At 37.1% G+C, this 25,311-nt stretch overlaps 1 protein-coding gene and 1 long non-coding RNA gene across 4 annotated transcripts in view; both read right to left on the reverse strand.

Moving 5' to 3' along the window:
* Window positions 1-3,554: 3,554 nt before the first annotated feature.
* LOC103719647 (Galactose oxidase/kelch repeat superfamily protein) overlaps window positions 3,555-25,311 on the reverse strand; it is a 54,412-nt gene continuing 32,655 nt past the window's right edge. For all 3 annotated transcript variants that reach the window (XM_039133776.3, XM_088720017.2, XM_088720018.1), the window contains 10 exons: window positions 24,687-24,792; window positions 23,994-24,057; window positions 16,728-16,770; window positions 15,614-15,880; window positions 15,376-15,537; window positions 14,750-14,884; window positions 11,650-11,802; window positions 8,082-8,168; window positions 3,964-4,032; window positions 3,555-3,868 (listed from right to left, as the gene is read on the reverse strand). In XM_039133776.3, the coding sequence (XP_038989704.2) occupies window positions 3,761-3,868; window positions 3,964-4,032; window positions 8,082-8,168; window positions 11,650-11,802; window positions 14,750-14,884; window positions 15,376-15,537; window positions 15,614-15,880; window positions 16,728-16,770; window positions 23,994-24,057; window positions 24,687-24,792 (1,194 nt within the window). In that variant the 3' untranslated portion in view covers window positions 3,555-3,760. The remainder of the gene's footprint in view (window positions 3,869-3,963; window positions 4,033-8,081; window positions 8,169-11,649; window positions 11,803-14,749; window positions 14,885-15,375; window positions 15,538-15,613; window positions 15,881-16,727; window positions 16,771-23,993; window positions 24,058-24,686; window positions 24,793-25,311) is intronic.
* On the reverse strand, window positions 20,207-23,102 carry LOC148714085 (uncharacterized). Its single transcript, XR_015977202.1, has 2 exons — window positions 21,205-23,102; window positions 20,207-20,888 (listed from the first exon to the last, which is right to left on the reverse strand). It is a non-coding gene; the product is annotated as an uncharacterized LOC148714085 (long non-coding RNA).

Genomic DNA, 25,311 nt, shown 5'->3' on the forward strand with positions numbered 1-25,311 from the left:
TTGCTGATTGTCAATTTGATGAAACAATATTCCCCGGATTAGGGGGAGAAAAACAAAAGCTAGAAAAACAAGTTCTCTCATGGAATGCATCATCAATATCTCATTTTGATCCTCGTACAAATCAGTCTGAACTAGAAGTTCAGAAAATTAGTCATTTGCAAAAGGTTGCAAAACAATTACCAGATGCATTCACTGATGCTAAGAAAGTGACCAAGTCACATATACCAGCTGTAAATGCTCCTGCTCGAATTGAAGTTCCAAAGGAACAAACTACTAACACATTGGCAAATGAGTCTCTTGCACGCCAGAAGCGTGGTAGACCTCTTTGTTCCAAAGATAAAAATCCAAGAAAGAGACGGGAGCAAAATAAACAAGTTAGCACTACTTTAGTTTTTGATCCTTCTAAAGAGGCTATGGCACAAAAGCCAGTAGTAGACATAACTAAAGAAGTAACTTCAGAAGAGTGTCAGGCACCTAAAATGCAGTAGCTACTGATTTAATAAAAGAAAGCAAGGATCTTGAACCGAAGTCCCTTCAAGAATGTCGACATAGAAATGATTGGCCAAAATGGAAAGACGTAATCCAAGCTGAACTAAATTCGCTTGCAAAGCGAAAGGTATTTGGACCTGTAGTCCAAACGCCTGAAAATGTACAACCTGTTGGCTACAAGTGGGTGTTTGTACAGAAAAGGAATAAGAATAATGAGATTGTCAGATACAAAGCACAACTTGTAGCATAAGGTTTCTCACAGAAACTTGGAATTGATTATGAGGAGACATATTCTCATATAATGGATGCAACTATATTTAGGTTTTTAATTAGTCTGGCAATTTCTGAAGGACTTCAAATGCATCTTATGGATATAGTCACAGCTTATTTATATGGATCACTTGATAATGATATTTATATGAAAGTCCCTGAAGGACTAAAAATACCTGAAGCATGTAGTTCAAAACCCCGAAAAATGTATTCAATCAAGATACAAAAATCTTTGTATGGATTAAAGCAATCTGGACGAATGTGGTATAATCGTCTTAGTACATACCTCCTGAAGGAAGGATATGTTAACAAAGCTATTAGCCCATGTGTTTTTATAAAAAAATCAAAATCTGGGTTTGTTATTATTGCAGTGTATGTTGATGATCTCAACATCATCGGGACTCCTAAAGAGCTTGCAGAAGCAGTCATGTACTTAAATAGAGAATTTGAGATGAAAGATCTTGGAAAGACAAAATTTTGTCTCGGCCTGCAGATCGAGCATTTATTAGATGGAATATTTGTTCATCAATCTAATTACATAGAAAAGGTGTTAAAACGTTTTTATATGGATAAAGCTCATCCATTGAGTGCCCCAATGGTTGTTCGATCCTATGATATAAAGAAGGACCCTTTTCGTCCTCGAGAAGATAACGAAGAGATTCTTGGCCCTGAAGTGTCGTATCTCTGTGCAATTGGTGCACTAATATATCTTGCTAACTATACGCGACCGGACATAGCTTTTTCTATTAATTTATTATTAAGATATAGTTCAGCACCAACACGGAGACATTGGAATGGTGTTAAACACATATTTCGTTATCTTCGAGGAATAACTGATTTGGGATTATTATATTCAAAGCAACCAAAACCGGAACTGGTTGGATATGCAGATGCTGGATATTTGTCTGACCCACATAAAGGGCGATCACAAACAGGATATTTATTCACATATGGTGGTACTGCTATATCTTGGCGATCTATAAAGCAAACTATCACTGCCACTTCTTCCAACCATGCCAAAATACTTGCGCTTCATGAAGCAAGTCGAGAATGTGTATGGTTGAGATCTTTGCTTCAACATATCTATGAAGAATGTAATCTTCCAACAATCAGCGAGAAGTCAACTATAATATACGAGGATAATACTGCATGTATTGCTCAAATAGAAAGATGATATATTAAAGGTGATAGAACCAAGCACATCTCACCAAAATTCTTTTTCACACATGAACTCTAGAAGAAAGGTGAAATAGATGTTCGGCAGATTCGCTCAAGTGAAAATCTAGCAGACTTATTCACCAAAGCATTCCTGCAACAACATTTAAGAAACCAGTACAGAAGATTGGTATGTGTCAACTCAGAGCCATTTGTTGACATGCTCATATGAGGAGGAGGCTTATACGCACTGTACTTTTTTTTCCTTCGCCTAGGTTTTGTCCCATTGGGTTTTCCTAGCAAGGTTTTTAATGAGACAGTTTGAGAAGCGTATAATGAGAATATTGTACTCTTTTTTCTTCACTAAGATTTTTGTCCCACAGGGTTTTTTTTCTAATAAGGTTTTAATGAGGCATATTTTTAAGAGATGAATATTCAAGGGGGAGTGTTATAAAATCTTGACTTTTCATCTTCATCTCTAGATGGATATTCGTCTGAATTCATCTATGACTATTCAACTTCTCATAACCCTTCAATTTCATCATTAATGATGAATTAATATATTTATGGCCTTTGATCTTTCTCCTTTGGCCTATAAATGGATGATATGTAGTCTTGTATCGTGAGGTGAAAAGTAAAAAAGAATAAAAGAGCCATTTATATCTCATGCTCTCTTGTGTTTTCTTTCTCTTTATTTTCTACTGCTTTATTACTTTTACTTTTAGTTTCATACCAGTTCAACTTTTATCTGATACTTACCCACCGGGTCTTAGAGAAGACGTGAGTGAGAGAGAGCACCCACCAAACGATGTGATTTTGAATAGTCGGCCAATAGCAAATGCCTTTTGGGCAAAAGTTCGCAATGTTCTTATTGTCTAAGACGATGTGTCAATGCTCTTTTTGAGTTAGCCTACGTTGTTTTATTCAATCTAAAAATTCAGTATCACATTACTCAGAATTTTATTACCAAATATTAACCTCAATTCTAACATTTATGCTTAATTAAGATGAACTTTTGATATTTTAAGTGTTCAGAAACCTTTTCAATAGAGTACGTTTTACAAAAAAAAAATACTCAAATTTGGAAAGATCATTTAACGATTAAATCATTTTCCCCTCATTTAAACATCTGGAAAACTCTTTCTTCCCCCCAATCTTTAGCTTTCTAAGACGTTTTTCAAGCAACCAAATTGCAAGGAGATACGTAGAAATAGGCGAATAAAGAGTGAACTTTTCCATGAAAAAGATTTTTCTCCGCAAAGGATGTAGTTGCGAGTCTTCCAAATTTATCAACCTTCTGTTAAGAGGACACCTAAAAGCTTGTATTTTTTAAGAAAACAAGTTTCTCTACCAATTCCTCTTTGTAATCAGACACCCTTAATTACTCATAGTAGGACAAGAAACGAATCAATGCAACAAACAAGCAGCCTATTATGACGAGTAGGGATCTGGAGAAGTTACCGCCTATAATTGGAGATTGGATCTTCCTGAGCTAGAGAGGACCCAAACTCTATCGACACAGAAATTTTAGATAATTTTACTTAAATATATTAAGATAATAGACAACAACAACTAATTTTTATCTTCAGTTAATTAACCAAAAAACATGGCACTAAATGCCGTAAATGGGGACAATCATCTTAACAAGTGCAAAAATTCATGGATTGTTGTATAAAGAGGGTGTAGAACCTGGCCGGCAAATATAAGAGGTTCGGAGATAAATATGGACATAATGGTTTTTCCATTACCAACAAACTGGCATTCTACTTCTTTCCCTTCTTTCAATACAAAATCACTTGCAACACCAACAAGGTATCTAGATGAAATCAGAGTTCTCAAATGGTGGCTATTTCTGTGGAATTTTCTGCTTGTTTTTCTTGTTGCCCCTCGTCCTCGAACTAGTTTCTGCCCCTTGCTCCTCTTCAGCCTTTTGCTCTGCCTCTAGAATGGCCAACTACAGAAAATAATAAGATATCAGTGAACCAACACTCCTCAAAGCAATGACATTATAAAAGACTGGTGGTTTGCAGAATGGAAACCAAGATGAACCTCATCAAGTATAGGCTTGAGCTCCTTGTACCGAGACTCGGCAAGATCGAAGCCATCTTTGCGAAGCTCCTAAAGTTCAAAAACAAACATGCAAGTTTAGAATAAAGCTTTAAGAGTAAACATGCAAATTTAATGAGAACAAAAAAATATTCAAGAAAATAAGGATATATGCAAATTCCCACTCAATTGGGAATCTGGAATAAAGTAGTCACATGGGAAAGGAACTGGAGAGCACTGTGGGTTACCAAAATGCTCCCAAAACCTAATATTTTTGGATTACTCATTTGGTTAAAAATATGATTTATCCTATCCAAAGTTCGCCATCTCGATACCGGACCCTGTACCGGTGCCATACTAGTACAGTGTCCGTACAGTACAGTACGAAATTTTTTTGGACGTATCAAATGTCGGCACGCCATCTGTACCAGATACCGATACTGAACCGGTATGGTGCAGTACAGTACATCACGTACCGTCCGGATTGGGCCTTTATGGCATACCTTGATCCTATCCCAAAATTTTAGGGATAATAGAGTTCATAACCCTTCCACGTTGCTGAAACTTCTTTAGCTTGCTTCCCCAATATTCTCCAGGAAAACATATCTTATTGCAGGATAAGCTATCCCAGCATCTAATCATGCAGTTGATAGACATGCTGCAGCAACATGCAGCTTACGTACTTTCTTACTTGCATGATGCTATGTCAAAGAACAAAACAATGTTATCAAAAACATTCTAGCTAATCTGAAATCATGTTTAAAAAATCAAAAATAAGAAAAGACCCAAAAGAAAGCCCAAGCCCATTCATCCTCATTTCTGCATCTCACAGGACCTGTCGTCGTGCTAGTAGAGCAAGCAGCGGGCCATGCTGCTTGATAACTGATATCTACCGACACCAATAATTAGAATTTGGTGAAGAGAGATGATAGTAGGTTTATTTTTTAACTGAGAATGGGTAGATTTAAGAAAGAACAAGGTCATTTCCAAAAGTATGTGAATGAAGTCGAACAAAGAAGAACAGAATTAAGTAATTGCAGAATCATGCAATGTAAAAAATTAAAACTTCAAGTTCTGAAAGGGATCTCAAAGAATTAGATATCAGAGTTGCCACAATCTAGTTGGTGTTTGAAAAATTACGTTGAAATAATGATAACTTGGCTAACTAGTGTATATGACAAGAATTTGACTAGCTTGAGAAGAATTAAAAAATAAAATGATGACTGACTGGAGAAGCATGCTGATACACAGTGATAAGAATTCTAGTGATATAATTTAAGAATCCTGCATCAACCGTAATGAAGTAGAAAAATGTGTCATCTTTTAATTTTGTGGGAAAACTTCGTTCAATGTTTTGAAAACGAATACAGAAGAACATGCAACAGCACGGAGTAGCATTCTGAAACCACTGACCCACACCAACCTGAATGATAGATGATTCATGGTTCAATGGTTTGACCACAGGTTAATTACAAGAAGGAGAGCCTTTGATAGTGGACCAAATTATTTTAACCTAATAGCCTTTCCCCAATTGCAAGTCCCACTCTGGGCAGTGCCCTCTTCCCAGCAAATCCTTTTCCATGATGACCATCGGCAAGGTCTGTCTCACATCTTTCCTGATAAGGCATAATACTTTGAGAAACCCTAGGACTAACCTGTTCATGGCTGATAGAGATCCAAACTAGTAGCTGGGTATTGCAAAGAGAGGAAGAATTGGTTTTGGGGCTTTTAAAGATTCCCAGCAACAAATGACCGATGATCCATGATGAATTGTGCCTTAAGCTTCTTCCTCCCCAGCATGGACACTAATGAGGGGCTTTTGTTGCGATAATGCTCGAGACTGAGAGGTAGAGAGAGAGAGAGAGAGAGAGAGAGAGAGAGAGAGGAGTGGAGGTGACGGCATGGTCATGGAGGACTAGAGAGTGAAAGAAATAAACAAGGCAAGAGAACGAAGCAATCAGTTTAAGATTCAGGGGATTGTTTTTCTCTTCTCTGATAATATATACTTGGCCTAGCAATCTTTCAACAAGGGTAATTTGGTTCAAACGGTTAAACCATCTGGCTCAACAGTTCAAAGTGCTTCCTTAAAAAATCAAAGTCCAAGCTGGATATATTCTACTCTTTTGATTTGTTCCATCTACCTAGCTTGCAAGGAGTGAAGGAGTGAGAGAGCTTGTATATACCTCACACTACATATGAAAGAGAGTATTTGGTCCCAAGTCTCAACCTTATCATTTGAAAATTACAACTTTTGCATTTTATAATCAACTAGTGAATTTGCACATGGAGCTAGTAACTAATAGAATGAGAGAACTTAATGGTATGATTTTGTCAAATTTATATATTAAAAAAATAACATTTTGTGATAGAAGACATCTAGTTTAAATTGCATGTGCTGTCAATGTAAGAAAACAAGTTAACTATTTAATATTTTCATTATTTATTGAAAGAGCAAGCCTATCTCATCAAACTCCTAATATGCAAGATCTTTAAAGAGGTCTGGTATCAAGTCCGATAACATGAACACTTGATTGTTCTTGATTTAGCTATAACTCACTCATCAAACTCTTTCCTGTTTAAAGTTAAACTTAATCCAAGAGATCAAACTCTTTCATGCTAAAAAGATTGTAAACTCTTCCCCTTCTGGCTAACGTAAATCAACCAAAAAGTGATTCCTGGAGAGTGTTTTTGTGATATAATGTCTCCATGGTACACCTTGGCTCCCACCAATACATCTAGATGGTTTGGGATGCTATTGTAAGTCCTCTCTTTAGTTTATTAGGATCAGCAAATAATGGGAAAATACTAGGAGGAGAAGAGAGCTGATCTAAGCAAAGGTTTGGGGTGGTGAACAAAGATGGTAGTGTGGTTTAAAATACTTATGTGTAACTGATGGCTAGGGCTCTAAGTAGCTATCTCCTTTGTCCGCTAATCACTATTTACCAGTGATGGTGTCACAAGCATATTTCGAAGCTTAAGTGAGATCATGGAAGTTCATGTGGGTAAAAGGATTAAAGTCCTCTTGGACATGACATATTAGAAAGAGAGATCCTGCCAGTTGAGCTCGAGTGGAATAGTTTAACATGAATAAGTCCTAGATATTCACCTCTTTAAGGGATAAGCTAGTTCAAGTCAAGGAGTTTGGACGTCTAATGGTCACATCCAGTGGTTAAAAGATATATGTTCATACTTCTATATGGTTTAAGGCAAGAGGTCCCTCAAGGTGCAGGTCAAGTTCTCATAAGCAAATGATACATTGATGGTTAATAAGGCTTCAACAAGAAAGTTAAAAGTTTCAATTTTAGTCAGAATAGCATATTGCATAAGGCACAACTTCAATGAGACACATAGAAGTTAGACCTAAGGTAAAAAGATTGTCAATATTGTACAGATAGTGGGATGATTGGGGATGCATCAAATTTGATAGAAATAGGGTGGATTAAGTGGATGTGCACCCTTAGAAAGTCAAAATCAACAAAAAAACAGAACTGGAAAGTAAAACATATTAAAATAAATTAAACACAGCATTTAGAGTATGTAATATGTATTAGAATGTTGGACAACATCAATAGACAAATGTTAAGCTGGATATCTGGAAAAATAATGACAGACATGGTAACAGATAAGACAAAGGCAGCACAGGATAAGCATTGAGGATAAAAGTAAACAATCTGAAAAATCCTGGGCATCCATAATACAGCATGCGAACAAAACGATATGGAGGGTCTAAAATTTCATTATTAGAATTGTACAGAGGAGACTAGATAATATTAATATGGAATTGTGAAAGAAGACTTTATAATGGTTTCCAATGTGGACTTGGACCTGCACAGAAACAAATATTGAAGCAGTCTTTTCCTATACACTGTTCACCTTGTTATTACTCTAAACTATATTCTCTGTAACTAGAAAAAGATTTTTGTCTTTTCTGATATCATGTAAACATTAAGTTGCCTTTCAGTTGTACAACTTTTGATTTTTCTATTAAAATCCCAAAGTGCAGCATTCTTCCAAAAATGTCTAGTGTGAGATTCTGTATCAAGAAGCAAAGGAAAGTTTTTTTACGAGCATCCATGATTACGTGACAATCTGAAGATAGAATACAATAATTTAAAACCGACCTTTCCAGTATGTTGGGTGTGCTCATATGCCGCCATTTGCCAATACATATTTGTCCTTCGGTAAAAATCCTTCAAAGATTCTCCAGGCTTCGTAAAAGTGTGAGAGAAAAAAGGTTAGAGAGCAAGTCCAGGGGGAAAAAAGCATGAACACCAGATACAAAACAGACGGTCTGTGTTGCAGTATCAAGCAAGCAAAGTATAAACATTAAGAATTGTTATCCCACTTGATTGACTAAGAAAAGAAAATAAGAGGATGTTTGCATGCTTAAATTGCCATGATCTGTAGTAAGAAGAATTAAGTGATTTTTGTTCAAAATCAGAATATTGTTTCAACAGAATTGCAGCTCTTTTCCAAACAAGTCAATCTTTACATGCTTCAATGAACTTCCAACAAATTAAGTTGAGAAAACCCAGCAGAAAGAATAGATTCAAACAGAAGGCTACATAACGTCCCTTTTATCCTACAGATGATTGGATGACCCTGCCTTTTAAATAGCTAATTGGACAGCAAAAAGAACTCGGCCGAGCAACAATTCAACTTCTAGAAAGATCTTATATCAATGTCACAAGGCTCCACAATACAATTAAGCGCAAGGTACGCCGTACCAGTCCGAACTAGATAGTACGGGACATACCGTACCATATCGGTTTGGTACCGGTACCACCAGTACCTGGTAAGGGTGGCGTACCGAGTCGGTACACCAAAAAAACTCTGTATCGTACTGTACTAGTATTGCACCGGTACGGGTTCTAGTACCGAGATGACGAGCCTTGATTAAGTGTATCATTAAAGTTATGATTCTTTTCCCTTTCTAATATAATTAAAAAGTTCAAAATAGAAAAAGAAAAAAAAATCAAACTTCATAGATTATATATAGCCAGAAGACCTCAAGAATATCGCTGATGTTTCTCATTCAACACTCAAAAAAATGACTAAATAGCAAACTTCTAAAGTTCTCAAAATCTTTTGAGTCCTGGCACTTGTTTTGTGGAACATTTCATGCAAAAAATTCTAGAATCCACCAAAACAATACAACAAATGTTTCAACTCTATGTTCGTACCTTAGGGCTAATATTACAACTATTCTTCATCTAGAATGTATTCCAAACAACAACAGCCACCATCATATAGTAAGCTAATTTTGCATTAAATTTTGCATAATATACATCCAACAGGGACATCTTACATATTAGAAATGGATTCCAGAATGAATTACCACCAATGAAAATGAAGGTGCAAGTAACAACCCAGGCTCTGTTTGGATGCTGGTTGTGTGATGGTTCGAGGTGGGTTAGCAGTTTAACCAGACAAACAAGATCCCAAAATGGCATGTTAAACTTATTCGGTAAATGACCCAAAAAGCAACCTAACCCGGTTAACTTTATTTCATTGTGGAGGGTGAAATAAGGCTAACTACACATGAAGCATAACATAGAGACAAACACACACACAAATTCCCCATACATATTTACCTTGACAAAATAAATCAGACTCATGGGGACAGGAACACCCAATTATTCCACATTGCTATGGGTAGGTGCTTCCTAGGGCATCTCATTCACTAGATCAGACTAGAAGGAATGCCCTAATCTTTACCAACAAATGCACCAGAACTTGGCATCCATGGGCAGACCATGGCCTCTTCGCTCCTAGTTATCTCTTTCTTCCTTTGTTCCTTCTGTACTCTATTACTCAATATCTCTTCCTTCATTACTTCTTCCATATATAAAATTATCTATTAGACCATACTTCTATACTAATTACTATTAAAAAAGATTTTCAAATTTTCATTCTCATATTTAAGGCTGATTATATGGATCTATTCCAAGGCAAAGGTTCTCAGACTGTTAAATCTAACCATGCAAAGTTCTTCTGGAAACTTACAGATGCCGGCCAACAGTGATTGCAATTTCTATTTGAAGGATGTTTCTTTTTCTAATGCTCCAGAACATTGTTTTTCATTTTTTTTCTTTTTTTTTTTGGTGTTGGGGGGGGGGGGGGTGGGGGGCGGACCTTTTCAGATGGCCCACCTTAGACTTTTCAGGACAATTATGGAGGAACAATTAGAGAACATAATGGGTAAAGCTAGGATTTAATTCCAAAAATTTAGAAAACTAGCCCATCCATTTAAGGGATTACCAATCCATATCAGAGTTTGTACATCAGCTAGGTCAGGGCATGAGGCAAGACTGGTTGGAGATGGATCTTAGAGTCCTTAGTTGGACAACTAAATGTATGGATCCAACTCAGGAAGCCATCCTTCATGGTCCTATATAAGAATTAAATTCAAATTCTTGTTTATATATTGGAGGAGGTTGAGCTGCTGATCTTCTGGCTCAGGCACCTGCAAATCCTATACAAGTTAACACCTGCAACAGGGATTTCTCTTCTTTCCTATTAGCCGAACATCAGTATAATGGAGGGTAAGGGAGACGAACTGTTTTCTATAATCAACCAGCAGACTCTGTTTTATTTCTGCAATATATAATAGTTAACTAAATATTTAAACCTGTTGTCAACTCCTTGGGAAAGAAAAAAAAATCTAATAACCTAAAATGGGAGCTGATGTAGGAGCGAGTTTGATCATGGAAGACTGGAGGCAAGAAAGCGACACTTAAAATTTAGGAACTAGAGATCCTATAGGGCATCTAAAGTGACTAAGTAATGGATATTAACAGAAAATAGCCGTATAATGATTGACTCTCTTAACAAGTGTTTTATAAAGCCATATTTAAAAAAAAAACAAATGGATTTAGAGAACCACCAAATAGTTTAAACCATAAAGAATTACATCAATTGAACTAGCATAGTTCTTTATATAGTTTAGAGCACTATGGGGTGCATGCCTAAAAATTGGACTGGGAGTCAAGAGGTACATGTCAATGCACAGTAAGGCTAAAAGCAATTATTATTCTGCAAGTACAAAAAGAGTACAGAAACCAAGAAATGCATAAAGGCATATAAGGAGACTGCGAGTCAAACATGTCATCAGTTAACATATCGACATCATAGCTAATATAAATTATTTTGACAGCTAATTATCCTCTGGCAAAATGATTTCCATATACTTCTATAGAATTGTTACTCAAACACTTCAAAGTTGCCCTAATCAAAGACTTCAAACCAAGTAACCCAAGCTTGGTAGCCGCTTAAATTTTCACATAGCCAAATGACAATGCCATCATCTTCCTATGCAGATGCTTGAGACTTGAGACTACTAGCAAAAGCTGCTACTTCTAGAAATCTTTCAAGTAATGTTCTTGATAATAGTAGTTTGTTTTGAGGCAGTTGGCACATGCGTTAGGAGCTTATGTCCTTACATAGCCCACCACAGATTTATTGTGCTGAATATTTTAAAAGTTTGTCATGTCTGCTTCATAACATGTTGACAATTGGCTCGTGTAATGTGTCTGACAAATATTCCTTTTCAATAACATAATTTGCTGAAGAATTTTTTTTGAAATGAACATATAATGAAAATCTCTGTGCCTGGAGTATGTGCGTTATGTATACGATTAATGAAGTTAAAGAAATTTCAATCAGTATACAGAAAGAAAAAGAAATTACCATTGGAGTTCTTTGAGAATCTGAAAGGCCAAGACTAACTCTGATCTGCTCTATCCTTGCGCGTTTCTCCTTTCTACGCATATTCTTTTTCTCTCCCCTTAACAGAGAAACAGCATTTCCCATGTCTAGAGTCCTTTCACCACCACCGCCAGACTATCCATCCATTCACACAAACAAATAAATAATAAATGAATGAAATTGATTCTAAAAAGAAGATAAAAAATAACAAAGATTAAATAAATCCACAAAGTGTGATAGAGTAAAACAACTTGAACTGATTAAAATATGTGCATTTTAAGGAGCAAATTGCATACAACAGTTGGTTGAATGTGCCCGAATAAGAGAAAATTAGGTGGTGCTTATCCTTGTGGTTACTGCTGGGATTATATACACAATGATACTATGTGCTAAATTAGTACACATGCATGCTTGCATGTACGTAAGTTATATGTATAATAGCGTGCCCACATTTCTGCATACATTGGTTATTTTGTTCTTCCATCCCTAGGTTCTCCATTTTTTATTAGTTTCACTGTCATAACAAAGAATCATGCGTAGGACATTCACAGAAGAGATTCATGCTTCCTTGGTGGAGATCCACAAGGGTCTTGATATTGTGACCCACATCAGTCATAAACCAAATTGGTATGGTATGGTACTGTATTGTCTTGACACACAATACACATGTCAGTGCCAGTCAAATGCCAGGTTCTCCCCATCTAGGATTTCACAGTGAAAACCTGAATCTGGAGGGGGGAGGCATGAGGGTTTGGGTTCTGCCAGTGGTTGTCATTGGAGACGATGGTGGATGTGGTGGAGATCGTGGCTACCACAATTGTAGATCTAAGCTGCCAGATGGCATCAAGGGCCACGAGGCAATGGTCACCAATCGAGCAGGTACCAAAGCTGGAGGAGATGGTGGAGAGTCCAGAGAGTCTCGGAAGCGAAGCTTGACAAGTCATCCAGCACGGTTGTCCAATTGGGGGGGTGGAGTCTTAATAGGCAGGTCAGTTAGGGCTGAGTGAACTGGTCAGCGCCGCTCAAAGCCAGGTTGAACTAAGGGGTTCTGACCTATAGGAACCATCCCAATTCTGGCTCAATTCAGTTAGAGATGGTTTGGCGAACACTAGTGCTAATAGTCTGACTATTGGATATGACTGGTGCTAACGATGGGATACTAACATGCAAGCACAACATAGCCACAATTCCAAAAGAAGAGATCTATCACACCATTAGAATTAGGCCTAGTCATCCATAAATATTATGTCAAAGGTTTCAGACTAGCAAGTTGTTGGATTCTGTGCCTTGCCCATAAATATATACTAAATGTGTCTTAATACCCTTTTTTTAGGGGAGATGCATTTAGAAACTTGATAAATAACTGTGATAATTTTATGTTGAAAACATGGCACTTCATTTAAAGGATCCATCACTTGAAACAACACTTCCAACTGATATTCCGTGCCATGCAATGTCCGAATGTCCAAAACTGCTGACACTTTCAAAAAAAAAAGTGTCTAACTAATACAGATGTAAAGACATATAAGACTTGTTTTATCAGAACTCTGTTAGTTAATCTAAAAGAAATGGAGTTTCCCAAACAAAATTAAAAACAAACATGTATCAAACGTTGTTAGGTGTTACCTTGTCATGCTAGCTCAAATTTCATCATAAGATGAATACTCAAGCTTGATTCATTGCCAAAATCAGAAACTAGCTCAAATGGTCAATTTTGGCTAGTGGAAAATGTTTTCTCGTGTTGAAACCAAACAAGACACCAGAAGGTTCTCCTGCAAGACTTTTAATCCCTAAATAACCAAAAACTCTTTGAACAACATGCACAGATATACTTAGATATGAACATGCATGGCCAACATGGTGTCTCATACATCTCTATATTGTGCCCATCTATACTTAGATATACTTAGATACGAACCTGCATTAAGGATGGCTGAACCATACCGAACTAGACCAGTCGGGGACCGGCATGGTTCAACCAGTAAATTCAAGACAGTTCAGCCTCTAACATCCGGTTCACACTTATTAAAACCCCTGGTTCAGCCTCTAACAGCACAGTTCACACTTATTAAATCCCATAGTTCATGCTTATTAAACCCCCTCCCCTCCTCCCCGCCCACTCATGATGAGCTCACCCCCTCCGCTCGCGATTTCGAGAGAGCGCCCCCTCCCCACCAATTGCGAACACCACCCCCCCCCCCCCCACCCCCTCCCACCCACGATGGTTCGAGAGCGCCTCTGGTAGGTTCCTTCTCTCTTGTTCCAAGGGCTTGGGTTAGGGTTTGCGTTGGCCCACCCCCTTTGTCCCCCCACCTCAGGGTTAGGGTTTCTCTCGACCCTCCCCCTTCCTCCCTCTCTCTCTCTCTCTTCCTCTCTCCTTCTCTCCCTCTCCCCCTCCCTGTCCCTATTTTCGGTACGCCTCGGAACGGTACGATACAAGCCCATACCGTACCAAACTGGTCGCTAACTGGTACGACCTCTGATACCGGTTTGGCAAACCTACTCCCGCATCATGCACGACATGCAGCCAGAATCGACACAAAGCACAAATCAGCACTTTACAATTTAAACTATAATTCTTACATACTTCTACATAGGTCTTGCAATGCTTTAATATGATGAAGTTAAAATGTCCAGACTCATTAACAACATTTTTAAAGTGCTGTCGAATATATCAGATGAATGTCTTTTTCCATTTTTTCCCTCATTGTTCTGAAGAAATATGGTCAGGGTATCTGCAGAAGTACCATCAGTTTCATTTCAATCCAGACCAAGCCAAGGCTAGGGTGAATCCTCTAACTGTTAAAAGGTCCAGTTGGACAGTTCAAGAAGGACGCTGATGCACCTAGGTGGGTGATGTGTTCTTCAGATAAGCAAATTCTGCTTGATCTATGTGGAATGACCTATAATTAGTTATTGCCTCCTGTCGCCTACTCAAATATTCCGGACTTGAGGAGGTCGTGTGCTAATTGATTTCTTCTCTATTCAGCCATGTATTTACCTTTCAAGAGAAAGACAATGAAGTTGAACAGGAAAACAATATCGTTATCTGCATGGTAAGTGATGAGTGTAGGAAATTTACCCTCATATCATCGTCATCGTCGTCGTCGTCATCTGTACCATCACTATCTCCACTATTGCTTTCTTCATCTTCACTATCATCATTCTCATCATCATCATCCTCCTCAGAAACTTCCAGCCATTCTGATTCAGATGCCTGGACATTTAAAATAGCTAAATCAATTAACAAAAGCTATACTCAAAACAAGAGCTACTTGGCTGACTTAAGTGCATCTATGACGAAGTTTTTTGGAATACTGTCACTCATCAAGAAGTTTATTGTCTAATCTAAAATTTAACAAAAGGAAATGAAGGAACATGATGCTTAAAGGATAAATCAACTATCATTATAGCAGTTCAATATCTGCTCGTAACTATAGGGAATAACTAAGCGTGCATTCTGATATGCCCTAGTTTCTGATGATTTCACTAGCTCTTCACAGAATATGCTGTCTTTTAAAAATGACATAAAAAGGATAAATTGATTATAGACCATGATGCAAAAATAATAGTATTATACACATGACTCGATTTTGTACTCTTTTGACATAAAATGTTTTGATCAACATAAAGAAAAATATAATAAAAAAAGATGGAGTTAATGAAAATCAGACACATCTAAGAATCATGGATTTAAATGGAACTAACCGGTATTATACACTTCCACTCATCTAGTTTGCTGAGGTTAAGTGAATATAGATCATCAAGTGTAATTTCTTGATCTTTCACTTCCATCATTCCTCCATATAAGTAAAGCATATCTTTTCCCACAACCATGCAAGAATTAATACGTCCACAAGGCTTTACTGTCTACAACTCAAAACATGGTCAGTGAACACAAAAATCCAAATGGTACAGGTTTAACTTCAAAGTGTATGCAACCGACCTCTGATAAGCTGCAAGCTTGCAAACCAGAATTACAGCCCAGTCCTTGTACCTTTACATCCGATACCCTGGTTGAGGCAACATCATCCAGGGAAAGAGTTCTGGTCATATGAGAAACATCCTGGGTGCCATATTGCACATCAGATGTCTCCTCATAATACTCCTCCTCGTCCCCATCATTTGCTTCAGACATCTCTATATCATCTCGACTGTCCTTGCTGGAAGAAGCAGAATCTTTTATGGGTTCATTTCTTTTGCACCCTTTTACCTACATGAAAATTACCCAACATACAATAATCAAGTTTAGTATAATATTAACAAAAGAATACCCATTCTTCATAGCGAATGGAAATCAGAAACTACTGAAAATAATAGCCACTATTGACCACTATAGCAGAAAATAAGTCATGGTGTTAAAGAACAATTCTTAAGACTGTTATAATATTTGCAATGTGAGGAAAATGACCAGATCGAAGAAAATAACAAAAGGAATATAAGATAACAGCCTTTATTATCATTATAGTAATCAAAACAAGAAATAATTGCTCTTACAGATTTTTACATGTTTGGCACAAGGATTGGTGTTTTAATAGTCGAACCATGAAATATAACTAATACTTACAGATTCTCACATGTAATTTTAGCATAATGAGAGCCCTGAAACAGTTATAACACCATCATGGCTTTCATCCAGGTAAAAGCATGAAATCATATCAGCCATGACAGTGGTCTAACAAATAGTCATCTCCCTTAAAACTTCAACATTTTTTAACAATTATTGTTGCATCATAGTCATAATTGTAAGCCAATATAATGGCTCATCACAGAAAATAACATAGTGACATATAATAGATATAATATAAAAGTTATAATCAACATTATCATGGCCCAGCTTTCTGCCATGTTATGGAACAAGCAAGCTTCGTGTTATTTTCTTTTGTATTAAAAAAAAAGATTATAACAAAAATCATAACATTCACTGACTTGTGTGTGCTTTTCAAATAAGGATTAAAGTAGTGTTGCAGATCAAAGGCATCAACAAGAGAACTCTAAGACAAACCAATTGCACATACTTTTATTTCGTTATGAACTTTTAGGAGTGATGCTAATTATACCTTGTCTTTAGCAGACTTATCCTTCCGTAGCTCCAGAGGATACCTACAGAATAATGCAAGAAAATGAGCTGAAGCAAAGGAACAAAAAGAAAATTATTGACGAATGCAACCTTATGAACTGTTCTTTACGCTATAGTATTGATGTTAGAAAGCTTCTAGACCATCCACAGAGATATTATTTGGAAACAGATCAACCCATGGAAGTTCTACATTACAGATAACTAAAATGGCAATTTTACTTCTTCAGCCCCATCAAATTCCTCTAGTCATCATACTTCATGTTTGAGTTATTTATGTGTATCACATATTATACTGAGTACACACTTCATAGTTTATAGCCTATGCATGGTATTCATGTAACACACATCAAAGGGAATTAGAACACCTGGGTGTTCACCACGGTTTTGTGGATTACGACACATTGTAACTTTGTCAAATACTTGTTGCTCAAGTTCCATGGTCCAAGGATCCGCCTGAACTTACTGAGGGCGTAAAGAACCTAATGTGGACCAAGCCTGAAAAGAAACTAGTTAGTTTGGTATGGTACATACCAACCTTATACCATCACCAGATGATCTCGATTCCGGGAAATACCGCCTAAACTGCACCCAAACTGGTCAAATTTATCCAGGATCAAGTGGTTAATGGCAGCTTACCCCGCCACTCAGGATGATTAGAGAACCTGTTTTCCTCTTCTTTTCCACCATTTGAAGGTGGGACTGAAGAAAGGGAGAGAGGACTGCAGCCTAAGGAGATTGGCACAAGGGATAGAAACTCATATTTGGATTTTTGATGTTAAAAGATTGTTCTAGCTATTGAACTGATATGCCTCTTTTTTTTCAATTTCATCAAGAAAACAAGTGGAAGTTTACGTTTATTGGACAAATAATAGGGAAATTTTGTCAAATTAGAACTAAATATTGCTTGATCATTTGCTTCATGCCCTCACGTATGAATCCAAGAACAAAGTCAATAATTTTTGGTGTTCTAGTTGAACCCTAAAACATACACCCAGAAATCAAGTAAATCTGAAAATAACCTGCGCAAATAGCATTTATCAAGTGATATTTCAACTATGTCGTCAAGAAGAGGGGTCAATCTGTTTTCTAGAAACTGTTTTCTAGCCATTTAACTATTTAAATTTTAAAATCAATATCCATGTTAATCTTTGAAAATAGTATACAGTTAATTTTGGGGGAAAATGGCAGCATGTTTGCACTAGTGATGTACATATTCTATCAAACTGTGAAAGTTAGAAGGTTGCAATTTCAGCACGCTAAGGGAGTCATCTATTTTAATTTGTTTAATTTGTGACATATATATTTTAAAATAAGGTTCACCATCATGGTACCGGATCCATACCGGTACCATCCTATTACAATATCGATACACCTAGTATAGTACCCGACTCAGTATACCGAGAGTCGATACGCCTCCTGTACAGAAATACCAGTTCGGTATCGATACGATATGGTATGGTCACCAGCACCAACACCGACCAGTACAACAAACCTTGTTTTAAATATAATTTAAAATCCAAATTATGAAATTTTTTGAGAAAAATAGGCATGTTAATGACATCAGCATACAGAAAACCATGACTAGGACACTTAAATCAACACTCTAACGTTAGATCTTGTAAAAACAAAGCATTAACAAAAAAATAATAAAGAGGCAAAACTCAGATTTCAGAGGCCACAACTTTTTTGATTTTTAGTTTAACTTTGAGTCAAGGTTCACCAAACTGCTACCATGACCCCCGTACAGGTTGGCTACCGATACAACACAACTTCGTACCATGTCGTACCAGAGCATACCTGAACAAGGAGATGGAGGGCAGGAAAGAGGTGTAGGACGAAAAGAGAGAGGGAAGGAGGGAGAGAGGGGGGGAGAGGAAGGAGAGGGATGGAGAGGGAGAGAGAAGGAGAGAGGGAAGCCAAGATCTTTGGACTCGCTTGAGAGAGAGAGAGACCAATGCCATCAAGGAGCACGGTGGAGGCAAGGGCGGCAATGCCGTCAACAAGGACAAGGTCGGAGTCGAGGATTGGGGTAGGAGTTGTGCTCGAGCACAAAGATGATTGCAGCCATGGGGTTGAGGAAATAGGCCGACGATGAGCAAGACGTGACAGAGTCACAGAGGAGGGATTGCGAGGTAGATAGAGCGGAGAGAGCCGGAGAGAGCTCTCGAAAACTCTCGAAGAGGCGAGTGATCGGTTTATAAGAGTTTATAAGCCAAATCGACCCACATGGCTGAACCGACCAGCATGGCCAAACTAACGTGCACAGCCAAACCATCCCGTGTCAAAATCAGTTAGGTTTGGTACAGGTCACACTATCCAGTTCGGATCAGTTCGGCATTCCTTGCTTTGGGGCATGGAATCAATTCTTCAATTCAGACTTATTGTCCATTTAGTTGACTGTTGAAAATCCAGCCAAACTGCCCTATTTTCTCTTCGAATGGAATTTGCTCCTCTTTACTTATGATTCAGATTTAAGATTTTGTCTCTTCAGGAGTTTTCCTTACATTGATCGGCTTGCCACTACAGCCCTTCATATTCTCCTGAATTTTCTCTATCAGTTGCCAGTGATTGTGTGCTCTATTACCATTCATTCACCCTCTTTGACTTAAATGACTTTTTTTGGCATCATATCTGCTTTGAAGTCCTTTTATTATTTGACACAGTTATTTTGTGGTCTGCTATCATTCATGTCATATAATGCTTTTTCTTCTTAAAGTAAACCATGTTTTACTTCTATCTTGGGTCTTTAGGTGTAACAGGCCATCATATACTTAAACAAATTTGTATGTATGAATACATGCAAAATTGAAATTTTGGAATATGAACCATTTTATAAAAGTTGAATAGGACTGCAACAGATGAAATACTCAGAGAATAATTTATACGACTTTCTAACTAGACTTTTGGGTTTTAGCAATGTTTGGATATAACAAAGCTTATGAGATTTTAAGATTTAAGAAATAGCTTAGATTTAATGCTTGAAATTGTGACCCAAAGCTGAAATTTGGAATTTGAACAAAACTTGTGTGATCACCTTTTTATTCTTGACGAATTTAAATTTTTAAAATTGTTATTGAATTCAAGTCGGGGGTACTTTCTAGTTTACATATAATATCTCAAGCAAACAGATATACAAATTAAAATAAAAGAAAGAAGAGGATTACATGTACACAAGTCTCTGTCTACCCTTGTCATAGCTTGCCTGAAAACTAAACCAACTTACCAGACCACCTTAACCAACTGAGCTACTTAACCTAAAGGAACCAGCCTACTTAGGCAACTGACCTAGGTAGGTGAATTTACCTAGTGGGCCCACTTGGTTGACCGATCTACCTTGCCTATAAATGGAGGAGGATCAGTCAAAGGAGAAGAAGGGAAAGGGAAACAGCGAAGAAGGGCAAGGAGAAGGAGAACTTGGACAGGGGGCTTAAGAGTCCGTTAGCTTTATCCTGTTTGTAATTTTTCCAAATTCTTTTGAATCTAAGAGATGCTTTGTGAGCCTTGAAGTTCTTTCCAAATTCAGCTGTGTTCCAATGTCAAGCCAAATTTCAGATTTGAGAGTTTTGGTCAATGCAAATCCATCCATCACATAATATATTCAAGTTAGATTTTATTCTTTGGGAACCTTGTTATTAAATTTTTGAGCGTAGATATCCTTTTGAAACCCTAAAATTCAGCAAGCTTTTGAAGCTCTTTGAAACCATAGAAACCAGGTTTTCTTTTGCCTATGAATTTTGGAATGAAATTTGTGCTCCGGACATTTCCAAGATGCAAGATTTTGAAAACACATGAGACTAGTTAGTTCACAAAACTTAGGGCTTCCTTGTTTGTGGAACCTATTGTTCCCAGATTTCAAAGTCGGCTTGCATTTTAAAATTTATAATTCATCAAAAATCCTATTTATTTGCTCTTCGGAAATTGATACTTTAAAACAATGTTCTGGTTTCTAGATAGATATACTGAAGTCAAATCAGTCTCCTCAATGATGATTTTGAACTTACATATATATGCGTATCAACTTGAGAATATCTTTTCAAGAATCTCGTATACATATCTGGCTTTCCTTCGGAGCTTTCTGATAAATCTTCTATATTGCATTCATGAAATTCTTTCAGAATTAAATATAATATGATACTTGCAACTATGGTCTGCCATACCGATCGGTACGGGCCAGTACGTACCGGTACCGGACGGAACCGGTACGGTACAGCTATATTTTTCGGTTCCGACTATTTGCAACCCATACTGGTCGGTACCGGCCCGTACCGACCCGCCCGTACCGACCAGTCCGTACCAATCTCAAATTTTTTTTTGGCTTTTGGTCCGAACCAGCCGATACGGTACCGGTTCGGTATCGTACCGGTACGGTACCGGTTCGGTACCGATACTGGTACCGTACCGATACCGGTGCCCACCGGTACGTCAATACGGTCGATACAGCGGACCTTGCTTGCAACACATACATACATACATACACTTGGACCTCTAGCCAGGTAGTTTTACTTTTGGCCTCATTCAACTTATTAAAGAGAATTTCCGTGGACCTCGAGAATTCATATGGCCTCATCCACTTTACTAATGATAATTTTATCTAGCCACATCTGCAATAGCAAAGAGGATTTACGTCGCCTCTAGGATCAAAACCTTCTATAAATTATACAAATCAACTAAGAACCTTCTATGAATTTTGATCTTTCCATATTACTTAAATCTTTAATTAGAAAGTTTTAGTTTCAATAATTCAATTTATTATGGCCTCACTGAATGTTTGCTTGAACAGTTTCTACAAAACTTTGTATGCGATTAAACACTATTTATTTTTAATCAAGGCTAAAATTCCTTAATACTATTATAAAGATGCTTATTGAGCTATGTAGCTCAATCCCATCTTCGTTATCAAACTTTTCTGAGTAACTAGTGGGAGTTGGACTAGGTTTCAGAATAAAGATGAATAAATTTCTTAGACTATGATAAAGTCGCTTATTTAGCTATGTAGCCTAAGCCCATCATTATTATCAAACTTTTTGGAGTAATTAGTGAGAGTTGGACTAGATTTCAGAAGTAAAGATGAATCAGCAAGGTCTAGCTTTTGGATGTGCATTTTGGGATCTGGGGATTGTTGAGGCAGCACCAATCATATGGTAGATTAGACTAGTGTTGTTTGTGACCTTAAAGGTATAGCGTCATGTGCAATGGATTTTGTTCAAATGTTGTACCTGGATTTCATCTAAGACTTATGGTTTGTATTACAGTTCTTAGTTATGTTCTCTTTTGATCATATGGTTTGCTAAGAAATGCTAAATGTTATTGCAACCTTGCATCCATTTTATTCATTATGATAGTCACAGTTTGGGATTCAAACAAGCTCAAATTTGGGTTGTGACCTTAAGAGTTTGTATCTTTCCAAATTTCAACTTCTTCATACTTAATGTTAGCATATTACTTTAATCAGCCCATGGATGCTCATAGGATACCATACGTCTTGCCATGGAAATAAAGTGTAGCAAGCATAGGCTTTAAAAACTAACATCAGTATTTATGTAAAATATCTTGAATTTGTCATCTATATGCCAGTCACCCTGACTGGTGGTGATATGCATAGTCATACAAGATGAAGAGCCAACTAAATTAATCTACAATTGATCTTTGCTTTAGTGCATCTATTCTCTCCCATTAATGTATTTCAGAAATTGCATCTATTGGCTTATCAATGTCTATTGCAAACTCACTATCTGATTATGGGCATCAACATGCTTACCGTGTGTTTCAAAAGCCAGAATCTTCTGACTAAAGGGTGCTGCACCAACATTGGACTTGAGAATCTGACTCCTACATAAACTTCTTTTATGTAGTTTCTTTCTTTGAGAGCTCGGAATCCCCACTTCTACGCCTGCACTTGCTCCAACACTCATTGCCTCTTTCAGATGACTAAGTAGTTTACCTAGCACATGCTTTTATCACTTCCCTAGTATGCTTCTTATGTTTACAATCAATTTCTTGCTGAAGATTAATGTCAATGACGACTAGGATATGCTTAGAATCAGTCAGTAATAAGAGGAGAATTATTGGAAAGCAGGAAGCTTATGTACCTATGCACGAATGCATGTATCTACAAACTATAAACTCAAAGATGACTATAAATAAATTATTATATGTGAATACATAATTGGAAGGCTTAAAAATTGGTTAACAGCCTTTTATCAACTTTGTCAAAACTCAAGGACATCGGTGAGGCCTGAACTTCCAAGTTAAAGAATGCCTATGGCTTCTACACCAGTGTTGGCTGACATCAAGAAAGAGACTAAAGAAATATGCCAAGGCTGTATGTAGTTGGTTACCAGCTTGATGCATGGTCATTTAAAAGATTTTTTGGATTTTTTTTGTATTTCTGTTCTAGGAACCACAATAATTGCCAAAATTTCTCAAATTTTGCAAACTCCTTACAATATAGATCTCTATATAAGAAAATTACCAATGTGTGCAAACTGTATAATAAAATCAATTACATTCACCTAATGCTTACTTTTTTAGTATTCAATTGCTCATCATGAAGGATACCAAGAAATAGCCTCACAGAAGTAAATGTATACAGTTATATCTCACCAAAAGAATCAAAAAAGAAAGTGATAACAAACTTAATAGTTATACCCAAGGTTTTAAATCCCGTGGGATAGGGGCATCCCGGTTTCTCCATAGAACGGGAAGCCCCACTATCCGGCCGCATCTCGACACCAATCCCAGTCGAGAGTCCTATAGGTACCCTCTGTCTCTCTCCCCTTCTTCTTTCCTTTCCTTTCTTTTTCTTTCACTTTCTTTCTTTCTTTCTTTTTCTCCTTTCCTCTCTTTTTCCTTGCCTTCCTTCCTTTCATTTTTCTTCTTCTTTCTTTTTCTTATCCCTTCCTCTTCTTCTTTCTCTTTCCTTTCTCTTCTTCTTTCTCTTTCCTTTCTTCCTTCTTTCCTTCCTTTCATTCTTTTTCTCTTCTCTTCCTGTCTTTCTTTTCTTTTTCTTCTTGTTTCTTTTCTATTTTCCTTTTCTTCATCTTTCCTTCCTTTCTTTCCTTTTTTTTCTTCTCTTCCCCCGCATGGATGAGTTTCGGAGTCCCTACCCCATCCGGGTCCTGTTTTCTCATAGGAACAGGACGAGACAGCCAGGACGCCCTTCATCCCGTCGGGACTTCAAACCTTGGTTATACCTCAATATCTAAAGGCCAATCACTAAATCAGTAAATATATAAGATGAACATACCACCGATGGCTGTCTAACTGAAAGCCATATAGCTCATTCATAAATAAGCTCATGAGTACATCGCCTACATCAGCAAAGCACAAGGGCAATATCAGTGAAAATTAACAAATTTTCATGAAAAATCAAATGTCCAACACTGAGAAGATGTTAAAGAAGAATAGCGTAGGAATGGAGCAAGCAGCAGCAACAATAGCAAATTTCTATCATACACATACAAAAGACTTGCTTGAGATAAGAAAGAGCGCATTTAATTAAAATAAACATACAATTGAAGAGCTTAATTAAGTAACAGGATAAAGGGGAGGTTCACACCCTGTGGTTTGCTCCTGAAACAACCTACTACTTGGAATGGAAACATTTTAACATTTTCACTTGTAAACAAATATTCTCAAGACAATTTGATTTTGACATAGTCAAACTGCAATTAATTGCCAATAAGCATAATGATAGATGACCAATAGTTGGCTACCACAACATCCAGTGAAACAGCACATTTAAATTTAAGGAAAATCAAATAAACAGATTGACGGCATCATTATTTGCTTTACCTGCTGAAAAACATAAATACTTCTAGCTTAATACTGAACATGTTATCTAAAGTCTAAAGCAAAAAGGATGGACAGTCCAACATTATATAAAAGAAAAATCCATAATAAAAAAAGAAGAGTATATGCAGCATAAAATAAGACTAACCTTTAGCTTCCATATCTACAACACCTCCAAATAGGACAGCCCGCTTCTTGTGGACACACATAGAAAACCCAGCACGGGGCCCAGGAGGCATCCCACTCTTTTTAACCTATAAATACATTAAAATAAGAATCTACCTTTTGGGGAAACAAAGAATAAAGGAAATGACACTAAAAAAAGAAACCTAAATAAATTTTAGGAAAAGAAAATGAGGAAATAACAGGCATGAGGTTAAGTTTCAAACCTTAAGGGTTCAAGATGCAATTTGGATCCATATATTGAAAATATGCATAAAGGCAGTCATTTTATATTATTTTCACATTGTCTACATATGACAGCCAAACTCACCGCTTGATGTCCCTCAGGAATGAAGTAAACATTTGAACTCCAGAGCTCAGCATGATCAAAAAAAAAAGGCAGTCCAGCACCATTTTACTTCTAATGAATCTAGTGCTCTGCAGACAGCCAAAAGTTTCTTACTTTGGAACCTAGCTGGAGTTATAGTCCTTGCTCACCCTCTTGCATAAGTGGAGCCTTTCCTAATTTCAATCCTGTCTCCTATTTCATTTTATTTTCTACCAAAGCTCTTTTACTGTAGGTAAAATCAATCATTTATGGAGATTCAAGC

Source organism: Phoenix dactylifera, chromosome 4 (assembly GCF_051530095.1).
Source record: "Phoenix dactylifera cultivar Ajwa chromosome 4, Ajwa_hap1_PhDact_Kaust_v1.1, whole genome shotgun sequence".
NCBI lineage: Eukaryota > Viridiplantae > Streptophyta > Magnoliopsida > Arecales > Arecaceae > Phoenix > Phoenix dactylifera.